The sequence below is a fragment of the Pteropus alecto genome, unplaced genomic scaffold (assembly GCF_000325575.1).
Source record: "Pteropus alecto unplaced genomic scaffold, ASM32557v1 scaffold46, whole genome shotgun sequence".
Lineage (NCBI taxonomy): Eukaryota > Metazoa > Chordata > Mammalia > Chiroptera > Pteropodidae > Pteropus > Pteropus alecto.
The window spans coordinates 618,225-636,855 of record NW_006439231.1 but is presented as its reverse complement, the minus strand read 5'-3'; the positions used below and the strand labels follow the sequence as shown (position 1 = coordinate 636,855).

The 18,631-nt window shown below is 33.6% G+C and overlaps 1 protein-coding gene across 1 annotated transcript; it reads right to left on the bottom strand.

Moving 5' to 3' along the window:
- Positions 1-904: 904 nt before the first annotated feature.
- Positions 905-15,042, bottom strand: LOC102883740 (transmembrane protease serine 11B-like protein). The gene is made up of 10 exons (XM_006916528.1): positions 15,035-15,042; positions 8,483-8,598; positions 7,509-7,627; positions 7,354-7,421; positions 4,938-5,098; positions 4,201-4,239; positions 3,510-3,684; positions 2,515-2,774; positions 1,899-2,041; positions 905-1,066 (listed from the first exon to the last, which is right to left on the bottom strand). The coding sequence occupies exons 1-10, from the start codon at positions 15,040-15,042 to the stop codon at positions 905-907; spliced, it is 1,251 nt and encodes a 416-aa protein (XP_006916590.1).
- Between the last annotated feature and the right edge of the window lie 3,589 nt (positions 15,043-18,631).

The window sequence follows — 18,631 nt, the reverse complement described above, 5'->3', positions numbered from 1 at the left end:
TAACCACTCTGAAGCCCTCTTCCAAGCTAATGACTAAGTGAAAGCAGTTACAAAGAAAGAGAGAAAGAGAGAGAGAGAGAGAGAGAGAGAGAGAGAGAGAGAGAGAGAGAGCCACCTGCAAGACTCTCAAGAGAACAAATGAATAAAAAGAAAAAAAATTGTCATATTGAACAAAGATGGTCTGATTTTAAATTTGTTTTAATTAAAATACATTACACATTTTCATGGTTCATTCTTTTTATATATGTTACAAATAAAGAATTTCTATAGAAACCTGTATCAACACTAAAGAATTAGTGTACCTGATATCTGTAAATCTAAAATGTGTTGTTTTGCCCAGTTTTGGTGATGGTGAAATCCTTTCATAATGACCGCAAGAGCTGATCAAGACTCAGAATAAGAGACTCTGAGTCAGTGCCTAAATTCTGACCAGATTTAGTTCACAAGCACATCCCTTCCCCAAAAACTATAACATGAAGGCAGATAGAGCATGTTCCAACCTAACTTTCAGAAGGTGTTGGTTCCAGTCTCTCACAGTGCTGCCTGGTAACTTACAATGGACAAGGACATACTTTCGTAATTTTATAAAGTCTGAATCCCTAAAATCAAGAGCTTTATGCTATGGTGAGATAACCACAATGTGGGGTCATGAAATAGAAAACAAATAGTAATAGTCAGTTTTTGATAAGAGCACTTACGTTGCTTAGATTTTTCTCCACTAAACATGAGATATCCTATTTTGTCTTGTAGAGTCTGTTTAAAATTAAAGTTCATAAATATTTTCTCAAGACCACAATTCTTTCAAAACAGCCAATATACACACTAATTTAGAATGCATGTTAATTAAGGCTCTGGAGTAACAGTTAAAAATGACCTAAGAGAGTTTCTACATGATGCTTTTCTTTTAGATGCCAGTCTTGGAGGCAATCCAGTTGCGGAAGGCAGTCACTCGCATATAGACGCCTGGCTTATTGATTTTACCGCATTCTACTCCCCAGCTCACTATTCCAACAAGGTACCAAATATTTCGAGAATTGGGATAAACTAGTGGTCCTCCAGAGTCACCCTAAATAAAACAAAGAATATTTATCATTATGAGAATTTACTCCCAGGTACTTGACTTACACTAGATGTTAAGCCCAGAGGAAGTTTGTGATTCATGCTTCATAAAGACCATAGGAAGGTATATAGTATAAATCTCTGCTTCATACTTAACTGAAACTATGACTGGCCAGAATATATTTCCTAGGGCTCTCTGGGGTTGAGGTGTACATTGAAGGCATGAACTAATAAGTTACAAGGTCTAGTTCTATGAGAAAGCTTTGGGAGACTTATATTATTGATAAATTTGGAGTATAATGTATCTGAGAAAAGTGGGCAGAGCCCTTGCCACAAAGAAGCTAAGAAGATAAGAGAAATTAGCTGAAAATAATTGAAAACTTTCTGAGACTAATCTATTATTGAAATATGATTAAGAGTATGGACTGTAATGCTAGACTACCTCTTTTAGAATGCCAGCTCTCCCGCTTAACTAGCTGTGTGACCTTGTGCAAATTACTTTACTTTCTCCACCTCAGTTTTCCTATCTATAAAATGATAATGATAGCAGCTACATCATAAAGTTATGATGACGATTAGATATATTAATGTCTGTCAAGGACTTCAGTCTGTGCTTGGCTCAGAGAAAGTCCAAAGTAAGCGTTTGTTAAACACTTATAAACATGCATTGCATATAGGAGAGAATTACTTTAGTGCCAAAGCTGAGAGGGAGTTTGACAGAATTGTCAAAGTACAAATTAATTACAGTATAGAATTCTTTCCATATTGAAAATTTTCTAAAACTAATACCAATATTTTGGTATTATTATGTGGTCATTGTGAACAACGTCTGGACTTACTTGGCAGGCATCAACATTTCCTTGCATGTACCCAGCACATAGCATTGTGTCCTGCACCAAACCATCATATGCTTCCCTAGAGTTACAGGTGTTTGTATCAATAATCTTCACAGGTGCTTTCTGGAGTAACACTGGGTATTTACCTAAAGGAAATAAACATTATCAGCAAAAGAGCTGCTCTGAAACAGAAGGATGAAAATTTGTTTTGTCCTCTGTGCATAAGGCATATATTTGACTCTTGCCTATTCCTAGGGTGAAAAATCCCACTCAGTTCCCTCACTCAAACCAATGAAAAAGAAATGTTCGAAGAATAATGTGAAACATCTTAATACTGCCTTTCTATGTCCTTATCTCTCTTCTCACATCTTTGGACCAGAACTTTCTCAAGTAGATTCTCTAAATTAGGGAGTTTCAACAAACAAATTGATCTCTTTGGAATGTTCCAAACCAAGGCAATTTGCAAAATCATAACTCCATATGCACCATTTCCTGAGAGATCACCAGGGAGTACTGGGTATCCAGAGGTAAATGATACCTTTGACTATGTACCTATATTACTTATTTTTTTTATTTCTTTTATACCTTACACACTATGTTAAGTTTTCATTGGACTTACCATTATATGAAAATGCTCCCCATCCTGTAACAACAACACCTTCACCTGGCAGAAAAATCTGTGTGGCTTCAGGAAGACAAACTCGATGTACATCATTCTTAAATACAACTTTCTCAGTGAGCAGTATAAGTGCAATATCATCATGATGTTCACCCTGGATGTAGTCTTCATGAAGAGTAATTTGTTGAATATAATGTTGCATATAGGGGGGACTTACTTTGGTGCCAAAGCTGACAGTATAGTTCTTTGGATTTTGTGTCCTAAAGAAACAAAAATCATGTATTTATTTCAAAATAACAGAAATACAGCCCACATCTACTATATTCTTTTCATGACATTAATATTTTCTTTCTTGATAGTCCATTAGCAGTGATACAACCTTATTTTTAAATTCATTTGAAAAATCTTGTTTGAGTCCCTACACCATACACTATGCAAGGAAATGAGGATATAGAAATAAAAAATAAATAACCCATGCCTTTAAGAAATTTAAATACATTGACAAATGGCATAAACATAGGTAATTATAATTGCTTAAATGGTTGTGTATATAATTAGTGGGACCACAAAAAAAAAAGGAGGATTTAAATCTGTATTCTCTAAAGAATGGAAAATTTCTTAGTGTAAGTAGTGTTTTGTATGAAACTATAGAGCTGAGTCATATTTGCCTTAAAGAAAAGGAGAGGAGGGCAGGCACGTCACGTATAGATGGGGAGAGAGAGTTTTTTAGCAACTACAAGTAGTTTGGGATGTCTGGAGTATAACGTGATGTAAGATCAAAATCATGTGAGAAAAATATGTTGTGTGAAAAATCAATGACTCTATCCATTCTTACTTTAGATTGACTTACCATATAATTTGTCTTCTAAACCTTCCAAGACACTTTTGATAATAAAAGGGAATGATACTGATAATTAAACTGGGCTAACAGGTGTAAACTGTAACTGTTTCAGAGCCTTTGCTCTCCTTGGCTTTGGACAACATGATGAACTTACTTTTGAAAGCAGTGAGCTGCAGTCACCAGATATCTTTCACTGATCAATGATGCCCCACACCTGTGTTGGCCATTCTTTTTGAGACTTGCTTGCCATGGCCACTCTCCTTCCAGAGCGTTAGAACCTCCCCTGACTCTGTCATACGTAGCTGACATCCTTGCTCGTCTCCCACAGCCTGTCAGAGGGAGTCAGTTTTGTTTCATTGAGAATAGGAAGACAGTGTTTGTTTAATTACAAAGCTGAGAGTAAAGTGAATCATTATTGTATAGTTCTGTCTGACAATATCTTACATAGACAAGAACAGAATTATCTGTACAGAAATCACTAGCAGGTCCTGAATCACCTCCATACCCAGTGTAGTACCTCCAAGACATCTCAGCTCTTGGGGACTGTGAAAGCTGTGGGGGACAGGTAGTCTTGGTTAAGTACAGCAACCAGACTCCTTGATTTTAATTCTGGTACCAACATTTACAAGCTAGTTGAATTCGGGCAAATTATTTTACTTCTTTGTGCTTCAGTTTCTCCATCTCTAAAATGGATGGTAATAATAATACTCATTTTTAGAATGATTGTGAGAATTAAATAAGTCATATGTAAAATACTTAGAGCTGTGCTTGGCCAAGAGTAATAAATCTTGACTGTTATGTTTTATATTATCTCATATATTTAATTTAAAAATATCTAAACTTACGGCTGTTGATAATCTTTTCAGCATCGACCTTACTGATTTCTGAAATAAAACACAAAAAGACATGGTAAATACCTAGCATTAATCCACTGACCCTGGGGCCAATAGTGTAAGATGGTAGGTCCCACAGAGCAAGAAGGTCCAGAAGTAATTTGGAATCTCAGAATAAAACTTTGAAAAAAAGGAAAGAACATTGATTTATTTAAATTGTTCTTTTACTGTACGCGAACGTATGATATGAAAATACCACCTTCACAGTTCCATGTGAGAGACTTCTTTTATTTCATTGGAATTGTATTCTACATTATCTAAGATGGAAAATTGCATTTTTGTTTTAGAAGAATAGGAAGTTTCCACAAGTAAACCTGAGTTCCATCAGTATACCAAAATAATTTTTAAAAAGTGACCTGTCATAATGGCAGATCTTATGCTGTTTTTGAAAGTTATAGGAGATTATGAAAATAGCAAGACACATCATTACTTATAGAAGCTGTTCAAAGTCTTGCTATCTGCTTTAGAATAAGAAGTAACATTTTCCCCTCAGAACCAATTTTAAGGTGTAGCATTATCATAATTTGAATGTTTTTCATAATGAAGAATATTAATTATTGCTCTGATGTAAAACAGTGACAATCATTTTTTACAAAAATTGAGGATCAGCTTTGTGTCTGGTGCTTGTAATATGTGTTAGAGACAAAAAGATGAAAGTCACACTGCTGCCATTTAATGCATAAGCTTACCCATGAGCCTAAGAGAATTAGGATCTGTAGTCAAGGACCCTGAGTGGTTACTCAGCATCTGACGTAAGATGCTTTCAATTCTTCTTCTTGTGTTTTCCTTCATTGATCTCGGAGCCTTGAACAGCAGCCATATATGTGCTGTCACACTGTTGTTTTCAGGACTGAAAAGAACATAAAGATGTCACATGTTGCTAAAAAATTGAATTTCCTTCTTCATTCCCCAATTTTTCATATCTTAATCCTTCTGCTTTTTTATGGGTTTGTGTAGTACTTTCACTTTAATCTCAGAATTATCCACCTGCCTACATTAACTTGGTGAAAATATGCATGTAGTTATATTATTCAGTTTAGAAGGCAAGACATTCTACAAATCTGAACAATAGCAAAGGGTAGAAGTAAGAATTGGCTCATTTATTTATGCATTCATCAATCATTTATTGAACAACTGCTATAGATTAATAACTGGGCTAGGTGCTCTAGGGTAATTTGAGGGTGACTAAGACATGGTTCTTACTCTCAAGAAATTTTCAGATTTTTAGAGAAAAAACATGTATACAAATGATCATAATAAATGAGGCAGAAGTGGTAAGATAATTTTCTTATCTGCAGATAGTCCCAGGAAGACTAGGTCATTTTTTACCTAAGAGATTAGAGAAATTTTCATGGAAAAGGTGACATACACATTGGACCTTAAAGTATTTTCATCACTACTTTATTATCAAGCAGAAAATTTCATCAGTCAGAGAAGAGGAAGAATAGTATTTGAGAATAACTGGAAAGCAATAACGTTGATTATCATTTATTGGGCATCTTCTGTGTTTATTACTACATGTAGTCTCCACAACAACCTATCAGCATAGCTGTCATCTTTATTTTATAGACAAGGAAAAATTGAAGCTCTGAGAGGTTACCTAACATGCTCAAGATTACGCAGCTACTAAACTAGGATCCAGATTCAGTACAATTGACTCCATAACCTGGGCTTTTTACACTGTGCATTCTGTCACCCTATGCCCAGTCAGCCAATGACAATGATATCTAGGAGATTGGGCTCAGATGCAGGAGGGTCTTTAATGCTAGCTGAAGGGTAACAGTGAAGAGAAGTTAAGAAAAACCATGCTTGAGGAAAATTAAACTGACTGTGAAGTTCAGGAAAGATTTGTTTGAAATTGGGAAAGAGATAAGCAACCCAAGAGGCTGGCCAATAGACAGGTAGGAATTATCAAGCAGCCCTTATGCTAGTATCTGAATTGGCATGATTATGCTTTGAATATCCATAATGGATAAGCAGTCTTCTGGTATATAAATCAATAATCACTCCTAGGCCGTACTCATCTCATGCAAGTTTGATTATTGTAACAGGGTGTACTGAAATGGAAAACTGTGCCTCTTCATCACCTCCTGTGAGTTCATGCTTCACATAGATACCTAAGTTAGATGCATAAGAAAACAAAGAAGAAGACTACTGATGGTTGCTCTTTTCTCTGAGAGGTACACAGGCCCTTTAATTTTAGTCTTAACTTCTTTCCGATACTAAAATCGACCCCCACAGTTAATGCTAGTTGAGATCTTGATCTATTCTATAAGTCCAGGAGTCTCTTGAGTTCCAAGAGGAGGGAAAAAAAGGCAGACATAATTTGGTGGCATTGAAAAAGATAAAAGCAATAATTCCCTTCACTTGAACTTTATTTGCAAATATTTTCACTTTGATCCAGAGTACAGTTTTATGAGGGAAACAGTGTAGGCATTATTATCAATATTTCTCAGCTAGGGGAGCAGACTCAAAGTGATACAGTGACTCACCCAAGGCTCTAGGGCCACTAAGTGGTAAAGGCTGGGCTCAGGTTGTCTACCTTTCATTGTAAGGCCCCCTCTGCTATTCCATGCTACTCCAAACCCACATGCAGAGAACACAGCATAGATATTTTGCTTTTTATTATGATGACTAGAAGACTTTCCTTGGCATCAAAGCCTAGTGTAGATATGGTCTTTTCTATCTTATAAGAACTCTAAGGAAGTTTTATAAGGTGTTTAGCTGACTTGAAAGGAAAAAGACATGAAAAAAAAAGGTTTTTCTTTATGCTACTGCTAAGTAAAAATGTCAGATCATCAATCATTGGTCTTAGGGACTACCTAATGCTTGCTGGACTTTAAAACTTATGAAAACAGAGGGATACATTATCTGTAATTTAAGGATTGATACATTCTCATTAGACCTGATGAACTCAACTATATAGCCCAATCTTTGCTTTGGGTTCATACTTAACAATTAACCTGACACTTAGCTTAAGACAATACTGAATATTAATAACTCATTAGCTAATGACTATAATAGATCAATATACTTTTTACAGAGGAACTTTCAGCATAATAATATGTATGACAGGTTGATCTCTTTTCTGTTATTGTTACTTACACAAGTGTGATGACTTGAGAATTGATATATTGTCTGTAAATGCTAGAACTGTGAAATGCATCAACCATCTGTTAAAGAGAAAATAGAGTCAAACATCAAATTCCAATAATATATGTCAGAGAATTAATAAATAAATATAGGATATACTAATTTACCTTAGTCTCAAGAATTTCACTAAGATAGTTATTTTCTGGTGATGTCTCCCTTTCATAATTTCTGTTATATGGGATATCCAGCACTTTAAAGCTACCTTGATAGTTGTAAGTTGTGTTTTCTGTGAGATAAAGAAATGATCCAAGAATTATTCAAGTGAAATGGATTTCAAATCCAGATATAAAGCACATAGTAATACCATCTAGCAAGTATTGTGCTTATATTAGACATTGATAAATGCTGTGAATCTTCCTGGCATGGTTGAATAGATAACTTGGGCATCATGGAAACTGCTTGTATGATCAAGAATGAAGTAGATATATACTAGTAAAAGTCAGAAAAGAGAGTCACATCTCAATTGAAACAGATAAGACCATATACTATAAATAAGATTTTTGTCTAGAATAATCAATTGTCAGACAGAATAGTATTGCTAGTAAGCTACAAGGAAGTGTGAGGGAGAAATGAGATGTGTAAGTATGCTGATTTTCTTGCCTTTTATAGCAGGATTTAAATACAATAATGTCTAAAGTTAAAACATGTTTTAAAAAATAATTCTAACTGTTCTTATGTTTACAAAGTCTTTTTTAATCTTTTAAAGGGACTTTAAATGAATGTTTTTGTTATGAAGAAAAATTAGTCAAATTCAATATCCTTTGGTTTCTCTTCACAAAAATAGATGTAATATTTTAATTATAAAGTAACATATATAATACCATCTTGGTAGAGTACTTTTTTTGCCTATCAATTATCTATCTATGCATTCATGTCTCTATGTGGTATATATTCTTTTACCTATGTATGTTCAAAATGATGTCTGCAATAAAGTATTTGATAAATGTTAACAATGCTTATTTCTCCAGATCCCAGAAATAAGCATTTTAAAGAGAGAATTCATTGTCTCTTTTTCTTTTGTAGAAATGAAAATAAAGTTTACAACAAACTGAAATAAATAGAAATGTATTTATTTACCAACCTACTGCCAGAAAATGAACCAGGAGACCAATAGTTACTCCCAGGATTGCCAACACTCCAAATACAATGAGGGCAATCATCCATAGTGGCAAAGATGTACGGGAAGTTGTGACTGGTCTGCAAGTAAAGCATATAAATATGAAGGATATAACAGAAAAATTGGTCATTTCAAGTTTTTATTTCTTTCTTCTTGCTCACTCTTAGAAGCTCCACAATTTAGGCACAGTAGTAGCTGAAGACATTTGAAGGAAGAGAGAGAGAGAATGAGAGAAGGATGGAATGAAGGAAGGAAGGGAGGGAGGAAGGAAGGAAAAAAAGGAAGGAAAGAGAAAAAGGAGAAAAGGAGGGATAGAGGGAACAGAGAAAAAAATCCCATGAACTTATCTGAGAATTTATGATCAATTGAACCTCTATGATTCTGTGCTATGAGATTATTTTTCAGGAATCTGGTGGTTGGTGCCAAGTTATCTATACTTAACATCTAGTTCCCTCCCATGATCCATGGGTAGTGACAGAGTTAGCAGCAATAAGTGAAGAACTTTCCAGGTTGGGTGAGGGAAAAAGGGGTGGGGAAAGGAAATATCTTAGAAATTCTTTATGCCTAAGCCTATCATAATTTTTTAATGTATGATCATGATCCGATTTTATTTATTATGTCCTTATTATATACAAAGAACACAGGCAAATATGAATTGCTATATTGGGTCAGAGTAGTGTCCATCTCTCTTACTACCTTATTTATGGCTGTGGTTCAAAGACATCACATGCATGCTGTGATCACCAATAAGTTAGGTATTTTCATTGTGTTTCATTTATACAACAAATACGTGTTGAGAGCCTCTGCCTTAGTTGAAATAGGGATTTGTGGGAACTGTCCAGATAAAGGGGCATGGAAAGACATCTAGAAAAAGAGAAAAATATGCAGTGCTCAAAGGATGACCAGCAATTCAATTTTCTTGCAGCAAACTTTGAGTCATAGGTTGGTCAAAGATGAAGTTAGACTGAGATGGTTAATTTTAGTGACAACTTTGGCTAGGCCATGGTGCCAAGTTGTTTGGTCAAATGCTAGTCTACATGTTGCTATGAAGGCGTTTCGTAGCTATAATAAACATTTACAATCAGTGATTTTAAGTAAAGGAGATTACCTTCGATAATGTGAGTGGGCCTCATCCAATCAGATGAAGGCCTTAAGAGCTAAAACTGAGGTTTCTGGGAGAAGAAGGAATTTTGCCATGGAAGTATAACATAGAAATCCTAATTGAGTTTCCAGCCTGCCAACTTGTCCTACGGATTTCAAACTTGCCAACATCACAATTGTGTGAAGCTATTCCTTAAGATTTCTCTCTTAATCTCCAGATAGACAGACAGATAATAAGTATAAATTTATGGGAATAAAGATATATAAGATATACTATACCCAATAGGATCTGTCTATCATCTGTCTATCTATCTATCATCTATCTAATCTATTATCTAGAGATCTCATTGGTTCTGTTCCTGTGGAGAATCTTAATTTACAAACAGGCAGCAGTAAAAAATGCTTTTGATGCCACACAAGGGCATTGAGATTTTGTCTTAAAAAATTGGATTTCCTTTAAGTGTGATTGGAGGATAATCTTAATTAGAATCACCTGAAAGCTCTTATTAAATATGCAAATTATCATATGCTCCCTCAGATCTAGTGAATTCAGATTCCTAAAAGGGCCTGATAATTTGCACTACACTGCTGGTAATGCAGATTCTCACTTAACTATGTGTTATCTTAATGACAAAATACTGAAAAACTTTAATCTAGCCAGGGCTATTGTCAGGTTTTTCAGATTAGAAGTAACATTGTGGGCAATGAGTATGATGTATTGGATCTCAGATAAAAAATAAATCGGGTTGATGCTTTCATGAGAACATGATTTTTCTTTTTAAATCTATCCTCTATTCTACTTGAAATATATATTTTTTTCAATATTTTTTTATTTTTTAAATAATATTGACATTCAATATTATTTTATGTTAGTTTTAGGTATACAGTGTAGTGGATAGACATTTATATATAATTTGTGAAGTGATCCCCCCAATTAGTCTAGTACCACCTGGCTCTATACATAGTTATTACAATGTTATTGACTAAATTCTCTATGTTATACTTTACATCCTCATGACTATTTTGTAACTATCAATTTGTGCTTTTTAATCTCTTCATCTTTTTCGCCCAACCCCTCAACCGCTCTCTCATCTGGTAAGCATCTCTGTATCTATGAGTATTTTCGTTCTGGTTTGTTTGTTTGTTTGTTTGTTTTGTTTTGTTCTTTAGATGCCACATATAAATGGCATTTGACTTGAGATTTCTTTTTAGATGGCTGAATAATATTTCATTATATATATGTGCCACCTCTTCGTTATCCAATCGTCTACTGATAGGCATTTAGATTACTTCCATATCTTGACTATTATACATAGCTCTGCATTGATTATTTTTTTACTCCCTTTTAAAACTATTTCATAATTCTCTTTCCTTAAACCTCTAGCACCTTCTGCCTCATCCTCTATCTCAGCTAATAACCTTACTTCCTGGTCCACTGAGAAAATAGAAGGCATCAGAAGAGAATATTTACAACACCATTATCATGTTTGTGAACTTATCTTCAACTATAATCCACACTCTGTTTTTCCTCATGTTTTTATAAATAAACTATGCCCCTATCTTAGGGTAACTCTCCATCATCTCATCTCACTTTCCAACCTATGTTTCTAACCTATGATGGAGTCACTTCCAAATACTCAGAGTTCCATGGACAACTAGACCCTTTCACACCTCTGTATCCTTGCACACTCTGGTCCTTCTGCCTAAAATGTCCATCTCAAATCTACCCAGTGAGCTTCTACTCAAACTTTGTCACTCAACTCTATCATCTCCTTTTCATTGAAGTCTTCCATGGCCAGCCTATTGTGGACCTACATTGAGAGTAATTTTTATTTTTACATGAATCTTTTTACTCCTAGTTGTGACCATGTTGCTGTCTGGAGTCATGTTATTATTTGTTATTTTATATCCAGAGCATAGTGTGATGTCTAGCACATTATAGATAATACTTGTTAAAGGAGTGAATGAATGAGATCAAAGAATATTAAGGACAACTGGATTATGTATGATGGCTAAATTACGGGGCTACAGATTATGAAAATCTTTCTGTGCTAATCAAAAGATTTTGATTTTATCCTGTGGAAATGACCAACATGAGGACATGCAGTGTTAGAAAGATGAATCTGCAAGCAGTTTGCATGATGATAGTGCAAAGGAGGGAGAAAAAGGGGAGGACCACTGAGGAAAGAGGCTACTGTAATTCATGGAAATGGCATGATGGGATCCTGGGTGGTGGTAGTAATAAAAGCAAGTGATGAATTTAATAAAGGTTACAGTAAAATATTTATCAGAACTTGGTAATTAGTTAGTTATATTGGTAAAAGATGGGAATATATGAAAGATGACACAAGATTTTACCTCGAGAAGTAAAGGAGACTAAATTGAAGCCTAGAAGAGGTAACTTGGGGAGAAAAATGATAAATATTATATATCTTGAGTTTGAAAGGCATTTACATTTCCAGTACATGACTGGAGATATCTGACTGGTAATTAACTAATGAAATATAGCTGGGATGTCAACTTAGGAGCCACCCAAAAACAGGGAAGAAACAAAGCTAAAACTAGATTGATATATTATAGTGCATGTTATATAAAATATTGTACAGAATTGATATTTCTCTTTTTAAGGTAAACATATATATCCATTCTAACTATGACTAATTTCTCAGTTTTTCATACCTTTCCTGAATTTCTTAGTCTTACTGTTTGGTACCTCTCAAAAGACTTTACATTGTCAGCACATGTTAACTGTCAAATTCAGAATATTGTTCACTTTTCATCAATAGGTAAGCACTTACTCATCTCATAAGCATTCAACACCAACAAAACTACTTCGCTCACTGCTTTGTTCTCTAATCTTTACTCCACGCCCTTTCTTTACTTTTCTGTCTCCCATGAACTTTTAATAATTACTTTTTTCCCCAATAGTCTCTTAGTTGAAGATATATTTGTACATTTCTTCCTTGACTAGTTTTATTTTTATAGCTTTACCTTAGAACAGAACTTCATATAGATTTGGGCAAATTTTCTTCTCTTAACCCCACAGCTTGTTTTAAGAACTTGTATTGTTATAAGAACAGAAATAAATCTAAACCTATTAAAATTTGATCAAACAAGATATCTTAGAATTTACCCAGAGACAACGATTTAAAAGTAGAGAACTGAAATGACTTTCTTATTTTCAATTTTCTTTCATTGAAAACAATGTAGAATTTTTAATTTATTTTTCCTATCCTCTTCTTCCATTTTGATTACTGCTTGTCATCAGCCCATATGCTTCTCTGGTTTGTAGCAACCTTTAACTCAAAATCTAAAGATCTTACAAACCATGATGCAGATTAAATAAGTGTTTAAGAATGACAGACTTCTCAGGTGGAAAAATCACTCGGCTCCTCAGCCAATATTTCTAGTAGTCCACACTACAAATTTTGAAAAATCACATAAAGGAATTACTGAAAAAGGATCCACAATATTATTATATCTTTTTTAAAAATTTTATTTTATTATTAGTTTCAAGTATACAGTACATCGGTTAGACATTTATATAGTTTATAAAATGATCCCCCCAGTTGCTCCCTCCTTCCTCTGGCCCTCTACCTAGCCATTACATTAATGCTAACTGCATTCCCTATGCTGTGCTCTCCATCCTCATGACGAACTATCAATTACTAATTTGTACTTCTTTAACTCTTCACCCCATTCTCCCAACCTCCTAACCCTTTCCTCTATCTGTCACCAAATTGTCCACTATATTTGTGAGTCTGTTTTTGATTAGTTTGTTCTTTTTTTCCTTAGATTTTGTATATAAGTGAAATCATATGGTACTTATCTTTCTCTGTGTGATTTATTACCATTAAAAAACAAACAAACAAACAAACTCTTGTCCATAAACTCTCAATGCTACCTTGGCAAGGATCTAAAACACAGCTTTCTTTTGAAATTTTTCCATTCCATTCATAAGGTCTAAATATAAGAAAAAAATTTAAATTGACAAAATGTGGTTTTAAAGTCTTGATTTTCACTTCTATTGTTTTCTTGTTTGTTTGTTTCTCTTGGCTGTTCATTATTCGGGCAGCCAAGTATAACCACAGGGTTAACTAAGGTCACTAAGCTCTTCTAAGCAATTAGAGTAATGCTTCCCTCTGAGAAGTTAACCACTGATTTAGTGCTCAGAACTTTCCTAGGTAACTAGGGGTGCTTATAAACAATGGCTTAATCCTTCGAAATCTTTCAGGTTAGGACTTCACACAAATGTCAAAATGTTGAAGGAGAAGGAAGAGGTGCCTATAAATAAAAAGAAAATCATACACCCAGAATAAAGTTGATGACTACTTTATAGGCAAAACAAAACAAAATAAAACAAATCATTCTATTTCCTCTTCACATTTAAAGATGTATGATTACTATTTCCTTTACTGATAGATCAGAGATGTGGCTAATAGGAGAACAGGGTTATAAATAATATAATTTTTTGAATAAAAAATTATGAAACAATAAGTTATTTACTTTAGCTCAAGAAAAAATGTTTTTAGTATATTCTGTCATGACACAGTTTCTAATCACATTTTTATATGAATACTGATATTATAAAAAATATGTATAAATATATATGTCTTAAGGGCTTAACTATTGACTCAAGATGCACATTTTTAAAGAAATATTTGTATAAAGCATGTATTTATATTTCACAGTTGTCTGAACATTAAATATTTTATAATTAGGTTCTCTGAATTTTGCTATTTTGCACATATTTTGATGAAAATGCCTCGTGAGCTAAAAGTACATTTTAAAAACGATATCAATGATCACTGTTTACTAATATAATTATTTAGTTAGATACTTTAAAAATAAACAGCATATATCTATACATAATTATACTATTTTAGTTCATGAATATTTTACAAATAAAAATGCACAGTTTTATATATGATTCTATAGAAAACACCTATGAAGCAATGATACTGTGAGGTTCAAAACAATATTTATGAAAGCACTTAGAAAGCACAAGATGTTTAAAAAATACGAGGGTGTCATAATCATAATCATCACCAATAATAATTTAACATTTGATTTATAAGAGAAAAAAATCTTTCTGCCTCCTCCTCTCCACTTTACAACAGTTGAGCATTAGTATAATTTTATATTTACAAGATGTTAAGCTTCATTTAACCTTTTTGAAACACTCCCCAAATTATTTCATGAAACTACAGATTCCCAATACAAATGCACGTATATGATAGCGTTGTCTCGATGCAGAAAATTCAAATTTCTGTGGAATTATTTTACTATATTTACTCAATTATTTTACTACACTTACTCAATTATTTTACTACAACTTTTGGATAGGAATCATATTCGTGAAACAATGTTGGTTCTATTTATGTCAGAATTTTAGGCAAGCAAATCTCCACTTACCTGTACATAATGTGCTGATATATCGACTGTTGATATCAATTGAGGTAAAGAAAACTTCTGTACTTCTTTTGTCCTGATCAGTGGTTCTCAGGTAAATGTGCTAACCACAATGATACTTGGGATTTTAAAGGCTGGGTGTAATAACAGAAGGTAATTAAAAGGAAACTTGTTTCACAAGTGTTGATGACAAATGTGGATCTGCGGTTTAAAGGAAGATCTAAAAATTCTTCTCTGAGTTGGCTGCTTAGAAAAGGACAGTGGACATAACTTAGATTGGTCACCTAAGAGGTCCGTCCAAGAAATACTACCACAGATTGGTGAATCTGACTCAGATTCTATCCATCCCTTTTGTGATACAGAGCTCCTTATTGAAACCAACTGTATCTACAAGAGCAGTCTCTGACAAATGATTGAAATATACATTATGGTTTTCTTTCATACAAAATTCTGCTACAGCATTACTCATTTGTAACATGCTTAATCTAAAAATTCTCACTGGGATTCTGTACATACTTATGTAGGAATGAATTTATAGATGGAGGTAGGTTTTGGTGTAAGAAATTCAGTTCTATTTTGGTAATTCTTTATAAAAAATAGAAATAATCGATCTACTCAAGAATCGTTTTACTAAGTGAATATAAATTAAGTTTTTGGGTAATACAAAATTTTACAAAAACAAAAAATCAGGAGATTATTTACATATTTTGGATACAAATATCTAGATCTTTTAAAATTAAATTTATTGAGATGATATTGGGTAATAAAGTTATATAGGTTTGAAGTGTACAATTCAATACGTCATATGTATATTGTATTGTGTGTTCACCACCCAAAGTTAAATTTCTTTCTGTCACCATATATTTGAACCCCTCTATCCTGATCTACCTCCCTTCTCCCTGCTTCCCTCTGGTAACCACTAAACTATTGTCCGTGTCCGTGAGCCTCTGTTTGTCTGTCTTGTTCTTTTGTTGCTTTCAGTTTTATATCTCAAATATGACAGAAATCATATGGTTCTCAACATTTTTGTCTGACTTATTTTGCTCAGCATGAAACTCTCAAGGTCCATCCATGTTGCAAATGGAAGTATTTCATCTTTTATTATGGCTGAGAAATATCTCATCTTTCATATCTTTAACTACCCACTCACTCCATTCATTCATTTAACAAATATTTGTCATGTACTTCCTGAGAGGTCACATTTTTCCTAATCATGGAAATACAGCAATGGATATAATAAAGTTCCTGCCTTCATGGAGCTTACACTCTAGTAAGAAAGACAAATACTTGAGAAAACAGCAAATATATAATTTAATGTGAAATATTTATACAGGCTATAAAAAATAAAGCAGAATAATTGAGTAGAAAGTGGTATATGTGGAGGGTGGGTAGCTAATCTTAGGCTGGTCAAGAAAGGCATTTCTGAGAAGAATGCTTTTGAACAAATACCTGAAAAATAATATTAATTGGAATTACTCATCTTCCCAAAACACATATTCATGACATTTCTCTATCTTCAAAACTCTAAACTGAGTTCAGATAAAATATAAACTTCTTCAGTTGACATTCAAAAGCTCTTTAGAATGCCATCTCTTTTTTATCTATGCTGTTTCATTGTAATTTTATGTAACAGAAATAGCATGACTTCTATCCCAATGCCAGGTCCACTAATAACTAGCTGTTTCATATGTATCTCTGAGCTTCAGCTTTCTCATAACTGAAAATGAGATTTAACAAGATCATATCTGTAAGACTGTTGCATCAACAGAGACCATATCTACCAAGTGCTTGGCACAATGCCCAAGATGTTGTATAATCTTAACAATGACTTTACCTAAAACTTGACTTGAGCCGTTTCTTACAGTTCTATTCCTTGAATGGCAAGTGCTTTCCCGCCTTCATGCTTTTATTCATGCTGTTTAATACTCTCAGGATTGCCATTTCTACCCATCTAATGTTTCTTTATGCTTCATGGTCCAACCTAATTGCCACTTTCTTCATGAAGCCTCGCCTGTAAAGCATTATCCCCTTTGATCTCTTTTTCCTGGCCTCTAATATTTACTGTCATCAGTAGTCATTTTGGATTTAATCATCTGCTATGTTATATTGATTCCTCTTTAAATTTGTCTTGTGGATGGCCCTATGATCCCGATGAAAGTACAAGCTGTTTGAACTTGGAGGCAAGGACTGTATTTTATATTTTTGTTTTTCATAATGATCATGAGAATGCCTAGTATCCAGTAGATGTTCAGTTAATAAATTATATTGTTTGAAATAAGTGATTAACATCCAAAATATACGTAGACCTAAAAGTTAATAAAATGTTTTAATAACTGAATGCTAATTATATATAGAATTTAACAGAGTATTCACAGAAGAAATACAGATGTACCATTAACATATAAAAAGTTGCTTAATTCAATTCATTGGTAATTATAGAAATATACATTGAAACAACAATAAAACACTACTAAAATTAAAAATATTTTTTCCGTATTTGATAAGCATGTGGAGAAATAGGCTTTCATATGTTGATGGCAGGAATTAGAATTGAGGCAACAACTTTGGAGGGCAGCTTGACAGCATCTATTTAATTTTAAAACTATCTCCCCTATAACCAGTTTCACTTCTAGATATCTCTCTAGATATCTATCTTTGCACATGTAATTTATTTTTCCTTTTTTTACTTAAATTTATTAGGGTGATATTGGTTCATAGCATTATATAGGTTTCAAGTGTACAATTCAATAACATCATATATGTATTACACATGTAATTAAATAAAAATATATGAGGATGTTTATTAAAAAGTTTACAATAGGAAAAAATGGAAACAAATTATTAATTGATAGAGAAATAGTTAAATAAACCATAGTATATCAGTATTATGGAATGTTATTCAGATGTTAAAAGAAATGAGTTTTTAGTAAATAGGGTGGGTTGATTCATTCATCCTCCATCCTAAGACATCTTTCTATGCTGAAGGGATTGGAAAGCTAAAAGTGACATCTCCCAGACTCTTGCAGCTAGGATTCTGGATATAAATTAGAGTCTGCCAGCTAGATTCATTCACATGAAACTTGGAAGAAAGAAACAAGTTAAATGCCTTCTAAGGCAGAAATGAGACTTTGGGATTTATGCTAATAAAAGTTCATTAATGTGATATTTCCTAAAGCAACATTCCACTGTCCATTCTCCAGCTTCCTGGGGACCAAGAAACAATTTTCGAGTAAGCAGAGACCAGACCACCTTGTGAATGTCAGGAGGCTATAGTGGTAATATCGTTGGTGGCGGTGGCTTTCTGATACCTGGATTTCAGCTATTTAATTGTTTTCTTTTTTTATTATTTTTTTCTACCTTTAATTTTTTATTTTTCCCCCTCCCCTCTGGTAACCACTAGTCTACTGTTCATATCCATGAGTCTCTGTTTGTCCTGTTCATTTGTTGCTTTTAGGCTTCTATCCCACATATAGGTGATATCACGTGATTTTCAACTTTTTCTGTCTGGCTTATTTCGCTTAGTATGATTATCTCAAGGTCCATCCATGTTGTTGCATATGGCAGAATTTACTCTATTCTTATGGTTGAATACAATTCCAT

Bases quoted from the DNA above. Each gene is read 5' to 3' on its own strand.
- LOC102883740 (XM_006916528.1), bottom strand. The intron at 7,628-8,482 runs GTTGGTAAATAA...TTTATCTCACAG, and splicing joins GGTTCATTTTCTGGCAGTAG to AAAACACAACTTACAACTAT. The intron at 7,422-7,508 runs GTAAATTAGTAT...TCTCTTTAACAG, and splicing joins GTGAAATTCTTGAGACTAAG to ATGGTTGATGCATTTCACAG.